The sequence below is a fragment of the Schistocerca americana genome, chromosome 7 (assembly GCF_021461395.2).
Source record: "Schistocerca americana isolate TAMUIC-IGC-003095 chromosome 7, iqSchAmer2.1, whole genome shotgun sequence".
Taxonomy (NCBI): domain Eukaryota; kingdom Metazoa; phylum Arthropoda; class Insecta; order Orthoptera; family Acrididae; genus Schistocerca; species Schistocerca americana.
Window position 1 is genome coordinate 572376571 of NC_060125.1, and position 16052 is coordinate 572392622.

Below are 16052 nucleotides of genomic sequence, written 5' to 3' on the forward strand. Positions count from 1 at the left end.
AAGGCAAAACACAGTTTGAAACTGTTTATTTATTGTGAAGATAGTATATTGCAATTTAATGTTATGCTAACCAGTTGTCTTCACTCACCAACTGACGTTACCATGAGTCGCTATGTTTTGACGTTTGAAGAGTGCGTGGCACTTTTGTGACGCTCCGATGTACTGCCACCAGAGCCGCATGAAGTTGCGCTAAAAATTTGTGGTGAGTCGTCGTAGTTCTCAGTCAGCTGCTCTGTGGCGCTGCAGGCGGGCATAGTTTGTAGTTCGGCCGCTAGATGCCGGGTTGGCGCTCGGTGTCTCGAAGTCGCGGTGGTCGCCGTACAGTGTAGTGTGTCTGCGTCTGACCTATTCCTTGCACAAGTAGTTGGGATGATGTGTGAAATCACCTCGCGGATCGAAGCTCTTTGGCGTGGCTGCTGCACAGGTCTGCATGACATCATTCAACAATTGCGTCGCCACATAAGTGCATAACAGTTTATAGGTCCACATGAAGTTGCTCGATTTTCATCATTCAAAAAGCAATTTCGGTCATAAAATTACTATTAAACACTTCTCTAAAAGCTTTCGTGACGAATTCTTGGCTCGTTTTGTTGTTGTAATGTTTACACGTGGCTTTCTTTGGTGTTCACTTTTCACAGTTTTTCGCACGGATTTACGCGTTTGCACATGATAACACAGTTTATCGACACTGCTACTCTCATTTAATATGGCGAAGAAACAGTTTATTCACAATCGTAAGATGCTATTACTTCGTATTGTTCAAGATGCACTGCTTCTTGTCGCGATTTTTAATTTTGCAAAACGTGGTGTACACATTGTCCACCGTCCAACAATCGTTATGGTTACGCATTTTTAACTACGGTAACCATTTGTAAGGTCCTACACATCTAAACACAGTTTTTAAGTTTCAATTTTGCGTTTACCTATTAATATGTAACCCAAACGAATTTATTGCCACAAGTTTAAAGTGTACATACTGTCTTCATCCGAAATTGGAAAATATTTTCTCGTGTTAAGCAAGATAAAATTGCCAATTGTTGTTTACTATTCGTCCAAAGATTGCACTTGTCCTTTCACGGTAAGCCAAGGCGTAACACCTCCGTTTTTATCCCGACCTGATCTGATCGAATAGCAGCCCAATATTTATTATTAACGTGACCGTGAACCTAATGGGTCTGGTAATCGGAATTGACTGCTACGGAAGTTGTTACTTTACAGTTCGTCCTGTTCAATACTATAATACTGAATGGCTGGTAATAAGGAACACCAACACAGTTTTACTAATTACAAACTTATATTCTTCTCAAAACACAAAAAGGAGACAGCCACTGCCTTTGTCATACATATCAAATTACGGCTAATCTCACCACAGGCTTTCTTCATTTTCCATTATCGTCACACGCTAATCCATCACTGCATCCAACACTGCAATCCAAGGTTAGGCCGGCACGGTAGACGCGAAACCAAATATCGGCACTTGTAATGTCACTGATCACTTTCATAATGATACTTCATCACTTTCCCGGTATTAATCTATTATTTAGGGGTCTAACCACGGCGATGGTGACACCCTTCTCGGTTAAAGTCCCTGTATTTCAACAATGGCCTCCACACACACACACACACACACCATTCCCGCCAACCACTCTGGCGCATCTCGACACCCACTCTCGCAACACGTCACAATCGATTGTTCGCCCTATCGACCTGTGCCGAGTGCAAAGTTATAGTTAGGGCCTATGGACCCCTTACAATTTCCATTCTACCTCTATACTATACCACTCTCGAATGGTGCGTGGGAAAAAGGAACACTTAACTCTTTCCGCTCGAGCTCTGATTTCTCTTATTTTATTATGATGATCATTTCTCCCTAAATAGGCGCGTGTCAACAAAATATTTTCGCATTCGGAAGAGAAAGTTGGTGATTGAAATTTCGTAATTAGATCTCGCCGCAAATAAAACCGCCTTTGTTTCAGTGTCTGCCACCCCAACTCGCGTATCATATCAATGACCGTCTCACACTTGTTGTGCGATAACACGAAACGAACTGCCCTTCTTTGCACTTTTTCGATGTGCTCCGTCAATCCTACCTGGTAAGGATCCCACACCACGCAGCAATATTCCAGCAGAGGATAAACAATTGTAATGTTGGTTGTCTCTATAGTGGGTTTGTCGCATCGTCTAAGTGTTCTGCCAACAAAGCGCAGTCTTTTCGCATTTCTTACAATATTATCTATGTGGTCTTTGCAATTTAAGTTGCTCGTAATTGTAATTCCTAGGTATTTAGTCGAATTGACAGCCCTTCGATTTGTGCGATTTATCGTATACCCAAAATTTATCGGATTTCTTTTAGTACCCATTTGGATGAGTCGCACTTCTCTTTGTATAGTGCCAATTGCCACTTTTAACACCATAGAGAAACTCTCTCTAGATCATTTTGCAGTTGGAACTGACCGTCTGATGATTTCACTAGACGGTAAATTACAGTGTCATCTGCAAACAATCTAAGGGGGCTGCTCAGATTATCACCTAGATCATTTACATAAATCAGGAACAGCAGAGGGCCTATGACACTACCTTTCGGAACTCCAGATATCACTACGAAGTGTCACCTCACTGAGAGGAAATCACGAATCCAGTCACACAACTGAGACGATACTCCATACGCACGCAATTTTATTAATAATCGCTTGTGAGGAACGGTATCAAAAGCCTTCTGGAAATCTAGGAATATGAAATCGATCTGAGATCCCTTGTCGACAGCACTTATTACTTTGTGGGAATAAAACGCTAGCTGTGTTGCACAAGAACGATATTTTCTGAATCCGTGTTGGTTATGTATCGATAAGCCACTTTCTTCAATTAGATTCATAATGTTCGAGTACAGTACATGGTCCAAAAACCTACTGCAAATTGAGGTCAGTAATATGGATCTATAATTCAATGGGTTTTTCCATTTTCCCTTCTTGAATATTGGTGTAACCTGTGCTACTCTCCGCCGGCCGCGGTGGTCTATCGGTTCTAGGCGCGCAGTCCGGATCCGCGCGACTGCTACGGTCGCAGGTTCGAATCCTGCCTCGGGCATGTATGTGTGCTATGTCCTTAGGTTAGTTAGGTTTATGTAGTTCTAAGTTCTAGGGGACTGATGACCACAGATGTTGAGTCCCATAGTGCTCAGAGCCATTTGAACCATTTTTGTGCTACTCTCCAGTCTTTAGGAACAGACCTTTCATCAAGTGAGCGGTTGTATATGATTGCTAAGAAAGGCGTTATTGTGTCTGCATGCTCAGAGGAACCTGATTGGTATACCATCTGGACCGGAAGACTTGCTCCTCTTCAGTGATATGAGTTGCTTCGCATCACCTAAGATATCTACTTTTATGTCACTCATGCTAACAGCTGTTCTGATTTCGAATTCTGGAATACTTACTTCGTTTTCTTTCGTGAGGAAATTACGGAAAACTGTATTTAGTAACTCCTCTTTAGCGGCACCATCATCGGTAACATTTCCATCGCTATCACGCAGTGACGCTATTGACTGTTTTCTACCACTGGTGTACTTTACATAAGACCAGATCTTTTTGGGTTTTCTTGCATATTTTGAGTTTGAGATAATATTTAACTGTGGAAACTATTGAAGGCATCTCGCATTGACGTCCGCACTAAATTTCGAGCGTCCGTGACACTTAGCCACTCTTGGGGATTTTGCGTTCTTCTGAATTTGCATGCTTTTTTCGTTGCTTCTGCAACAGCGTTTTGACGTGTTTTGTTAGCATGGTGGATCAGTCCCGTCTCTTATTAACTTATGCGGTATCAATCTATCTATTGCTGTCGATACTGTATCTTTGAATTTGAGCCATATCTGGTCTACACGTACATAATTAGCTTGGAAGGAATGGAGATTCTCTCTTAGGAAGGCATCAAGCGAATTTTTATTTGCTGTTTTCAATAGATATATTTTGCGTTTATTTGTAGTAGTTTCGGCTGATATGATTTTGAGCCTCGTTTCAATGACCTTGTGTTCACTAATCCCCGTATCCGTCATGACGCTCTCTATTAGATCAGGATTATTTGTGGCTAAGAGGTCAAGTATGTTTTGGCAACCATTTACAATTCATGTGGGCTCATGAACTAATTGTTCAAAGCAAGTCTGAGGAAAGCATTTATTACAATTTTGGAGGATGTTTTCTGTCAACCACCGGCATTGAACATGTATTTTCGCCAGCAAATCGAGGGTAGATTGAAGTCTCCACCAGTTATAACTGAATGAGTGGATTACTTATTTGTAATCAGATACACGTTTTCTTTGAAGGGTTCGCCGATTATATCATCTGAGGGGGGGGGGGGGGGGGGGAAATCAATAGAAGGAGCCAATTATTATTTTTGTACGGCTGATGAGTACAGACTCTACCCATAGTAATTCGCAGGAGCTATCTATTTCTACTTCATTACAATCATGTTTGGTGCATCGCCCTGTCTAAATATCTGTATTTATTGTCAAGTCTTCAGTTTCACTGTTTGTAAAACTCGTCCAGTCAAACACAAATTTATCTAATTACTATTCATACGTGAGTGATAGCACATTTTCTAGAATATCAACACAGTTGTAAGATCATTTGGACTGCACAACGAACACACGACGTCTCTCAAAAAAGCTACCACGGAAGACGACACATTCACGACAGCAATGTACTGGCAACAGTACAGGATAGTAGTATATTGTGTTTATCAGAAGTCTGATATCCTTTCTACATCCGCCTACAGTACATTGTCTGGTAACTGTACTTTTTGTTGCCATCCTACGTATATGTCGGCGGGTTTCTTTCGTCGTTGCCGTTGGAGGTAAACTCTTCCAGTTAATTAAGCCTCTTCATAGGCAACTTCTCTGAACTCGACATTGCGACCTCTCTGTTCGTACTTGCCTTATGAGCTTCGTGGGCCTCCCTGGCCGGCTGAACACTTTTCGGCCACGCGGTGTCACAGAACACAATGTTCAGGCACCGGAGTGACACCAGAAGGCTCGTGAGGAATGTCACAGGATAGGGACCAAACGTCGAGTTTCGAAAAGAATTAGAAGAAGAATATGTAACAGCGTAATCACGCGAAATACTTCGGCTTCTAATCGAAATCTACTTCAGCATACATATTCGTACACCAAATGGAGCTGCACAGAGCATGCTAGTCATTCGCTTTCTTGTTTCACTCGGAAACGGTGGTTGCGGGGTGGTAAAATTATTGATTTTATGCCTCTCAACGAGTCCTGATACCATTTATCCAAAGATCCCCGTCTAAGCTCACGGTACATTTCGGAAGCACTCACTTACAGATCGAACAGCCTGCTAACTGATCTCGCAACAGTGATCTGCACCCTTTCTTTGTTTTTGAATGAGACGACGTGGTCGTGGTCCCTAACACTTGAGCACTATTCATCAATGACTCGCCCAAGAGACCTGTAGTCAGTTTCCTTTATAGGCGCACTAGACCCCAGAATTCTGTCGATAAACCGTACTTGGCCATTCCCCTTCCATACACGTGTTCTTAAGTTCTCGTTTCATTTCATGTCGTTCCGCATGGGAACCTCGAGCTGACTGAGTCAAGCGGCATAGCAATAATACTGCAATCGAACATGTGATGAATGTCCCTACTACACATCCACATAACCATAAATTATTTTACGTACATGTCTCTGTGATTTCACTTGTGTTTAGCCATATTTTAAGTAACTCATTTCTTAAGGTAAAATAGTCACCTCATACATATTTAAATGTTCAAAGGGTGTTTAAAAGGACATTGGTAGTAACATATAGATACATAAGCTGCAGTCAATATTTATTTGTTACAGGTTAGCAGTCGACCTTGGAAAACTTTTTTCTGTCTACTTCAGAATGATCTTCAACGATTTTCCATATGCGCTCGATTACTTCGTTGCTCGGGTTTTCATAAGTTGTCAAGATGTTGGCCATCTCTGAAAATGAAGAGGGGGATATATCAGCAAATAAATTAAATTAAGTTACATATCAGAGTATTTTCAGTACTTCTCTTTCGTACCGTTGATCACACTTTCTTATCGTCTGAGATGAGTTAACTATGAAACAATTTTTTTTTCTACGATGCGAACCGTCGTGTCTTTTTCGTATTTACATCCACTTGCAATTTGATAGCTCCATATTTATAATAATATGAATTCGGTTGGATGTTGCTAATATCAGTTTTACAAAGTAACGTTTGTTTTAGTTTTCAGTGCAACGTCATAGTAGTAGGTCCATAGTCCGTGGAACATAGAGACGTATGAATATCTTCTAGTTTTTCGAACTACTTGTTATATGGGGCATATGTTTTGGAAGCCTCTCTTAAGAACCAAAACCATGTAGCAAGTTCAACAACCAACCAATTCCGAGATGTTAAAGTTTTAAGTACTGCGGGAGTATTCCGCCAGAAAACAATCAGTAAGGAAACATGAGTAAATGACTGTAACGCTCTTTGCGTTAATCATTAGTTGGTCTATGGACTAGAGCATATGTCAGTGTTATTGTGCTTGTTGTATTTCCAAACAAGTTTATTTATAGCTATCTATTTTACCATTAAACCGAGTTTTTCATTCACAGGTTAACTGCTGACGTCTGTCTACTTATAATATATGCAGTCTAGTAGTCCTCGTTAAAATTGCGGGTTGGTGACGATCTTATCAGATAGTACAGTTTGATAAAAAGATACAACAGAAGCAAATGGATAAATTTCTAATTGACATTGTCGAAATGAAGATGAAACTAATTCTTATTGATGAAAATTATTCTTTACGCACACTTCAAGCCTCTGAGTATTTTTGTACTCAACGTGGTAAATGTAACGACTTTTATAACCGTACCCATGTTTCCCGTGTTCAGTTGTTGAAAAGTCTGAGGTACGTATACGAGAAGCGTAATGTAAAGAACTACATGTGTAATGTCACTTATTCTTTTACGCTGTATCAGTGATTTGAGCCAGAAAATAGGTTACTGATGTAAATTCTTCGTACGCATTTGCTAAATAGTGTTGAATGCACACACTCACCTGTGCCGGCTACACAGAAATGTTCAATGAAGATATCCTCTTCAGACCAAACAACGTTGTGTGGCACGCTAAGCAGAAGCCCCACTGAAATAAAAGCAATACATACTTCAGTTGTGGGTAACACCACAGTCACTGAACATACAGGATAAAATTTGATTTTGATTTTACAATGAAGGAAAAAAACCTCTTGTGGTCAGTCCGAAGACTGGCTGCTCTCCCCGCTACTCTATCCTATGAAAGCTTCTTCATCTCAGAAAAGCTACTGCAATCTACATCCACCTAAGTCTATTTACTGCAGGTCAGGCCTCGGTCTCCCATTATAATTTTTATCTCACCCTCAACAACTTTTTCTCGTTTGAGTCATAAATTTCTTTTCTCCGCAAGTGAGTTCCGTATTACTTCACCAGATATATGATTTACCCACTTAATGTGCAGCATTCATCAATTGCACCACATTCCAAAAGCTTATGTACTCTTCTTGTCTCCAATGCTTATCGTTCAGGTTTCGCATCCATACAAATCAGGAGTAACTTCCTAATAGTTAAGTTTATGTTACATGTTAACGAATTTCTTTTTTTCGTAAATGCTGTTTCTTTGCCATTGTGAGTCTGCGTTTTACGTGTACTTCGGTCTTCGTCAGTTATTTTGCTCCCAAAATGGCAAAGCTCGACAACTATTACTGTCTCATTTCCCACTCAGTGTCCTTAACTCCACGTGGTTTAATTTATCTAAATTCTATTGCCATTGTTTTGTTCATCTTAGAACATATTTTCAAGACAATGTCCTTCCCGTACAATTGATATAAATCCTTAGCCGTCTCTGAGCGATGAATATTTTCACCGTATAACTTCAAAGTCTTTATTTATTCTTCCTTAATTTCAAACCAATTTCTACGCTGCTTTTTCTGTGTATGAACTGAATAACGTGAGGGATAGACGACTCTGTCACTCCCCGTTGTCGACTATACTTCTTTTTTGTGTCACAACTGCTTACTCTCCGTGTTATTTTTCTCTACTACCTTAAGAATATCATTGAGTGTTTTCGAATAAATATTGATAGAAGTTTCCTCTACATACAAAGTTATTTAACACTTAAATGCACACATATACCTTGATTTACATAATAGAAGTCCATTTTGATTTTTAAATATTGTACTCACATGGGCCATCAACTTCGACGTTCATTCGGTTTCCATCATAAGTAGCTGTACCACTAAATGCGAGTCTGGAAAGTACAATAACATGATTTTATATGAGCTCATTCTTGATTATAATGTAAGAAAAAGTTCTATCACAGAACGTTTAGGCATTACATTGTTATTAATTACTCTAGTTATATTGTGAGCGTACGGTCTTCCGATGCTTCTTAGTATCTAAATAATAAATTTGCATTGAGGCATTGCCGAAGGTGCTGCTTTTCGTGGAAACACTAACAGGTGGCATCCACTCAACTGAGGCCTGTGTCTATAGCGTGAGAGTGCCCAATGGACAAATGAAATCCGTTCTACAGAATGACGTAACGGTGCTGCTAGTATTACGTTTTGTTGTTACAAAATTTAAATACCATGTACAATCGAGTAAAATTACTGTATGCAAGTGTGTTGAAACTCGGTATACTGGAATGTGCTGTGGCATGCAGTGGTAATGTGTCCTGTATCTTGTTCTTCTTTTCCTTATACCTTTTTCTCGCATCTGTACAGAACAGCCATAATTAATGGTGGTTAAGTTCACGGGAGGCTGGATGCCAGTCCAGTCGCCACACCGTTATCATCCGGGACGGAGTGTGTGTACAAATGTTCAAATGTGTGTGAATTTCTAAGGGAGCAAACTGCTAAGGTCATCGGCCCATAGACTTACACACTATTTAAACTAAATTACGCTAAAGACAGCTCTCACATCTGTACCCGAGGGAGCACTCGAACCTCCGGCGGTGTACTGTTATTCATGTGAACGTGAGTGAAAGTTTTCCGAATGTTTGCAGATTGTGTAGCTGAAGTAGGAATTGTGTACCAACCCGTTATTCACCAACTCGGATGTGGGGAACCGCCTAAAGATCACATCCAGCCTGGCCAGCGCACCGACCATTCGTTAATGGGCATCGATTCGGTGCCAGCGCGACTCCTCATCTCGAAGTGACGGTTTAACACGCATGGCAATTCGAGCGTATTGATGATGTGTCAACGATCATAAATCATTATTGAGCTCTGTAACTGTGCTGTTATTGAACTGCACTAATATTAAAAATAGAAAGACTTCCTCAATTAAGTTGTAAGTTCACCAACAGTATGTATAAACACCTATCTTGGGGCTACGCAGAAAAATATTCAGAATTTACGTGCTCATTAACAAATGATGAACAATTCACCCTTGCACACACGTCTACGATCAACTGTGCAGTATAATAGAACCATAAACCTATCGAAATTCTAAGCGATTAAACAGTTTTTAAGATCAAAACTTGATCCAGTGGATCCCCGGTTAAAGTCGGCAGTGTTAGTTAATTTCCGAGGCAGAAAAGTACGAGGAATTAGTTTCGTTACGTGGCGTCACTCACGAGGACAGCTTGCTTGGTCTCTCGTAGATGGTGATCTGGTTGTCGCTGTCTCCTGGCAACTGTGTGACGAGAATGCACCCAGTCAGTGCAGACATTCCGGGGAGGGCGGCGTACTGGTAGTTCACGTACCATGTCTTGTTCGCCTGTGAAGGACAGAGAAAATGTCAGCTGTTGCATGAAGGGTATACGGTAGTGGAAGTCAGTATAAAGACATGGATATTTGTAAGAAAATTATTTCTGGTTGTAACAGTTGCGCACAGTGTAAATGCATCAGTCTGAGATCCGGTACAGCGACAAATGCAGTCAAATGGTATCGCATTTGACGTCAGTAGTACAGGATATAATAAGGCTTCAACGATTCAGGTGGTAGAGTGTGGAGCACGGTACTATGGCAGTCGGCACTGTGTGCTATTAGTGTGTGCGTATATGCCTTTACAGAAGATTGAAAACAGACACCATTAGTGACAGAGCGTGTTGTGTGCGTAAACCACTATGGTGACAATGTCACGAGGAAAAAAGTTATCATGAGATGAAAAAGCAAAAATAGGCGCTTACAAGGAAATGGGACTCTAATCGACAAATCGCCATGAAGTTGAACCATTCAAGTACAGTGATTAATAATTTTGTTAAATTGGACGCACTATACGGACAGAATGCAAAATATGTGCAAAGCAGAAAATTATTTGAGCTATGGAAATACTTTTGCGTAAAAGCAGGGGCAGCAAAACCGTTATTTTTCTTGACTTGTTGCTGATTTGAAGTTGCCAGTATCTGCCGGCCATGTACGACATATTATGTCAAATGACAAACATGTTGTATTCAAGAATCGGAGCAGACACCCAAACATATACAGACTAGATTGGAGTTTACTGAAAAACAGTATGTCATGAATGTTGCGAATGGGATGAACTGAGGTTCAGTGATGCCCAGATGTTTAATTTAGATGGGCCAGAAGGAATTCAGTACAGTTGGTATTATACGAGAAAACATAGCAGATAAGAATGAGAAGAAATTTTGGTGGTGGAAATCTTATTATTTTGACAGTCTTCTGCACTAAAGATAAACCGTGCGTTGTTTGGCTGATCACTAGAATGAACATACACAGAACTGATTAAAATGTATGAGAAGAAGGTCTCAAGGTTCACCAAGACAATGCATCTGCGCAGGATTTTGCTACAACCAAAAGGTGGTTTGAACGTAAAGATATCAATGTCTTGTCCTGGCGTGCACGTAGCCCGAATTTGAACCCCATGTAAAACCTCCGGGAGATACTTCCTACAAGTATTTGTCGCAGTGGCCAGTGTTTATCGGCAATTTGAGGCAATGTGAGCTGAAAAGAGCTACATGAGAAGAGTGGGCGACAGTTCCACTGCAGAAACTACAGCCCCTAACAGTACCAACGCCGAAGAGAATTTCCGAGATAATTAGGAAGAACGGAAGTTGGGCAAAGTCCCAACAATGCAATAACGCAACAGGAGCATCAGTGCCTTTGTGACCAGTAAGTAAATTAAAGGTGGAGAGGAGAAGAAAGGAAAGGAGGTGATCATTGCTGTCACCTACATTGGGACATTACGCGGAATCAGCGGCTACAAGAGAAAATGAGTACCACATCGAGGTTCGAACTCGGAAATCTCCAGTTTACTAGGCAGGTGAGGTAAACACTGAGCTTGCCTAGTAAGAAGGAGATCCCTGGTGTGGTACTCATTTTCTCTCGTAGCCGCTGATTCCGCGTAATGTCCCAATGTAGGTGACAGCAATGATCACCTCCTATCATTTCTCTTCCTCTCCACCTTTAATTTACGTATAATGTATCACAGCTGCGGATTCGGGGTAACGTCTGTTCTTTCGGACATGTCCGAAAGAACAGACAGCACGCATTCGTATAATTTTATAACCAATGACTCTACAGGAAGTCCAAACGTATTTTTTGTTACTCATGTTATGAAAGAAACTATATAATTCGGTCGTGATTGCTTGTTTTATATGTATCTACTACTTTCATAATAAATTCGATACATATGTGCTTCAGATAATGTACTATTACTTTCGTAAGGACGCTGCCTTTATGCTGATTTCCGCAACTGTATTCTAAGAGAAAAATACTAAATTATGAATGTTATAAAATCGAAATAGGATATGTGAAATCGGAATTTGGTGTAATGTCAGTATCATTCTTTGAAAAAGGACTGGGACGGATTTGGCTATAGTGGCCAACATGGCGGGTTTAAAGCTTTGTCCTGCTTAGGAAATTTAACACAGAACTATCTGACTCGAGAATTATTCCACCTGGATGTGAATTCGTTGTCTGGAACGCTGTCGTTTCAGTCGGAAAGTAGCATGTAGACACTCTGGTGATAACAAAATACAGGTTCATTTGGATATCGGTATAGAGAACGTAATGGAAGTAACCATCCCACTTGACTGAACGAGGCCACGACAAAACAAAAGCAACACGGCCGGGTTGGGACTTATTTAGAGACGATTTATTTAGAGACTTACGAATTATCTTCCGTGTTCACCGCTTGGGTGACGTGGTCTAGTCGTATAACTAGCCAACTGGAGATCTAACTGCTACATGCTGGAGAAAACTCACTTTCGTCGTTGATAAAACGTAAATTATTTCAGAAGTTCAAGAGCTGAAAATACATTCACAAAAGATTTTCAGTCTAATTTGGATAATTTTTCACCTTCGTCACGGATTGTTACGGCGAAACTAAGTCCATTGCTATCGAAGCTCACTGGATTTCTCATCGGAAAAGTAATAAAGAAATCCGGAAGATTGTATACATTTCTGAAATTATTTGATACTCACAAAGTAGACCAAATCTAATTTTCAAACATATGCATTCAGAACCACTGCGCAAGACCTTTTAGTACCGGAGGTCATTTAAAATGGAAAACGAAACGTTAATATAGGTGGAAAAAATAAAAGTGTGTGGAACATGGTTATTCCTGAAATATATTAAAATTTTATGCCGAGAGAATAACGTTTTATAGCCAGTTGTTTCTCGTAATCACAAAATTGGATTTGATGTAATCAGTTGTTCTAAGCCTCTTGAGGTGTGACGCAAATACATTACTGACAGAGCAACAATGTATAAGACGCATAGAATTTGGACTTATTACTTGTACCAGTAACTAGTCTCTTTCTACCACTAGCATTTGTGCGAACAGATTATGGAAATGTTTGAGTGCAAATACCATGGCTACTTACGGTGGTGATATTGAGGCTCTCTGTGGAGGCATCAGGAAGCGAGCAGAAGAGATTACCGAGGATCGAGCCCTCAGCCACCAAAGGCAGCAGCAGCAATAATCCCAGGAACATCTGCAGGCATAAAAGATACGATACGGAAACAGTGAACAAACGATACGACAAGCAGATGGCACAATGAAACAACTAGATTTAGTACACAGTTTAAGTCGCACATGGTAAACTAGTGACGACCGGTTTCGGATAGGGCGCATCAATTATCATGTTCGAAGTAGATGACGAAGTATTTGTATCTTCAGAATGTACACTGGAAGACCGAAAATAGTATAGTGTAATCGAGAGTGCATACTACATATTATATTCTGACGAGCTGCTGTCGCTCCGTGCCCCCAAGTCACAAATTACCAATGAATCGATAATCTATGTCTCGTGTTGCAACTAAACAGTTATACTCCGTCTTTCTACTTGTAGGTTGACATTTGTATCAGACAGGTTTTTGGAAAACAATAATTGTGAACTAGATTTCTGCGAAATTATCAGAAACTCTTCACTTGTTTGGCCTCAAACCACCAAAAGACAATGGCACATGTATATGAAATTGTAGAAGAAAGCAATTAAATTACATCGATACAGAGAACTGGTCATCTGGGAGGATGAGAGTACTAAAACATGTGTCTAGTTCGAAGTAGCATTCATATGAAAGAATGCGATTCCATTTGCAAATGGTTCAAATGGCTCTGAGCACTATGGGACTTAACATCTGAGGTCTACTTAAACCTAACTAACCTAAGGACTTCACAGACATTCATTACCGAGGCAGGATTCGAACCTGCGACCGTAGCGGTCGCGCGGTTCCAGACTGAAGTGCCTAGAACCGCTCGGCCAACACGGTCGGCTATTCCATTTTCAAGTATATTGACAAAATTTTGGTATAAATTATAGTTAACGAGTAAATGGGACTTTGGCCTTCCTTTGTAAGACACACGTGCAGTCTCCATATTTTATTTACGTAACAGCGTAAGAAATTCGGCAGCTTACCTGTGACAAAATATAGGTCTGAAACAGAAATATTATCTCGATACAAGATCAAACTACTAAACTAAGGATTAATCACTACCTCTACATCTGTTCTCCACAATCCAGCATAGTGTGTGACACAAAGCAATTAGCGCAGGGGGGTACTTTTCTCCCTGACGTATTCCAATAGCGAATGATACTCGGGAAGAAATATTGTTGGTGTTCATCCGTGTGCGGCAGAATTTATCAAATTTTAGCTTCTTAGACCGATGAGTAGTACCCAAGCTTGGGCTGAACAAAGATTTCGTGAGCGAAATCTTTCATGTTTGACCTACAATTTCTCAGGATTCTTATACTACCGAAGAGATAGAAGCCTATAAGGTACAATTTACGGGAAAAGCTTCGCAGTCTTTCAAAATGAAAGCAGGTGTACGACAAGGTGACGGCCTAACCCCAATCCTTTTTAATAGTGTGTTAGAGAAAATAGTAAGAATTTCAAACGAAAAACTTAGTGAACTAAACATTTTACCTATAGATTCACAAGAAGACGCACAAAGATCGAAATCAACTGTCTTGCATATGCACATGATTTTGCTGTACTCTCCGTAAACGTGGCATCTCCTATAACACAAATAAATCTCCTGGAAGAAATAGCCAGCACAAATGGCTTAAAAATTTCTGCAGAAAAACAAAATTTGTAACAAAAGTTAAGGACGCTCCAGAATTTCTGAAAACAGATGTTGGCCAAATAGAGAGGGTAAGAAAATTGTAATATCTGGGTGAGATAACCCAAGAAAATGCTTTGGAAAAATTTGCAATAGCGGAAGGGTTGCTTAAAATGGGGCGAACGTATCTTATCATGGAAGACTTCCACAATAAAAGTGCCTATCCATAAATGCAAAAATAAGACACTGCAACACAGTAGTGGAGCTAGAATGCCAAATGCAAGCAAGTGCCTGGCATTAAACTATAATTTAGATAAATTAGAAGTACTAGAAAGCGGAATTATAAGGAAAATACTAGGACCAGAAAACACAGCAGAAGGTTGAAAATCACGAAGTAATACTGAAATATACGAAAATACAGAAAATATTTCAAACGTAACGAAGAAAAGAAGACTCATATATTTTGGACATCCATTTCGAATGCAAAGCAGTAGTTTAACTAATAAACGTTTTAAGTATTTGTGGGGGCAAAAAGGCCACAACAAGCTGGGTCAGCGAAGTGGGAAAGGATATGGAAAGGAGCAGTACAAAAATAGAAGATATTAACAACAGAGAAGCCTTTCGGGCCAAAGTATTGAAAATGCAAGGAATCCAAGGGAGGGTAGCTAAGAAGACTGGTTGAATATGGTCTGAAGACAGAAGGAAGAAACATACTTAGCTGATAAAGGTATACTGGAAGTAAAGAAAAGAACAAAGAATGAAGAATTGAAATCGGAACAATAAAAAAGATAAGAGCCTCGCGTTAATCTGCCTCCTCCTCCCCACCCCTACCCCCCTCCTCAGGACTTATTTCGTGTGATCGATCTACTTTAAACCGCTCCTGTCGGATAATTTTTGATAGATGAAGGTCCTGAGCGATTTAAAATACTTATCGCCGGTCATGTAATCAATCGACATCGGCATTTTTCGTCTGTTTGCATGTACTATATTATATCGGTTTTGTTTTGAGTCAGTTTAGAATGTTAGCCCATAGTGCTGATCAATTTGAAATCTGCAACTTTAGCAACAAATTCATAACGATGTCACACCACTCTACAATCTGCGAGTTCTGCAAAGAGTCTCACAGAGCTGCAGACGTCATCGGCTGTGTCATTTAACAGCTGCGGCCTTAGGACACTACCTTGATGGCGCCAACTGTGCGATCTGACGAACTGCAGATTTCGGCGAACTCTGTCCTACGGCATGAGGTTTGTCTCTTTTATACACCTTCCTCAAGGTTTCCTAATTTCTGGTACAGAAACATCACACCTGAAAAAACCACTTTTGTCTGTGAATACTCAGCTGCGTCTTCCACAAACATGCTAAAATCGTCAGCTACAGACATCCTTGTACCTAACCGGAACTTGTCACTGTGAAAAACTGCGACAGTAGACCGTCATGAAAGACACTATAGCTATTCACGATACTGCAGTGCCTATATTATTCTGACTTACGGTGCAGTCTTCCTTCGGACATGCATGCATCTCCCGAGGATCATTACGTCATAATTCACAAGG

At 40.4% G+C, this 16052-nt stretch overlaps 1 protein-coding gene across 1 annotated transcript; it reads right to left on the reverse strand.

Annotated features, from left to right (window-relative positions):
- Nucleotides 1-5812: 5812 nt before the first annotated feature.
- On the reverse strand, nt 5813-15730 carry LOC124622297. Its single transcript, XM_047147969.1, has 6 exons — nt 15677-15730; nt 12818-12928; nt 9604-9746; nt 8210-8274; nt 7051-7134; nt 5813-5965 (listed from the first exon to the last, which is right to left on the reverse strand). Exons 2-6 carry the CDS (start codon nt 12926-12928, stop codon nt 5844-5846), a joined length of 525 nt encoding a protein of 174 aa, XP_047003925.1. The 5' UTR covers nt 15677-15730; the 3' UTR covers nt 5813-5843.
- Nucleotides 15731-16052: the final 322 nt, after the last annotated feature.

Coding starts and splice junctions, on each gene's coding strand:
- LOC124622297 (XM_047147969.1), bottom strand. CDS start 12,928: ATGTTCCTGGGATTATTGCTGCTGCTGCCTTTGGTGGCTGAGGGCTCG. Junction 9,747..12,817: donor AGAGCCTCAATATCACCACC/GTAAGTAGCCAT, acceptor TGTCCTTCACAG/GCGAACAAGACATGGTACGT. Junction 5,966..7,050: donor TTTCTGTGTAGCCGGCACAG/GTGAGTGTGTGC, acceptor CTTCATTTTCAG/AGATGGCCAACATCTTGACA.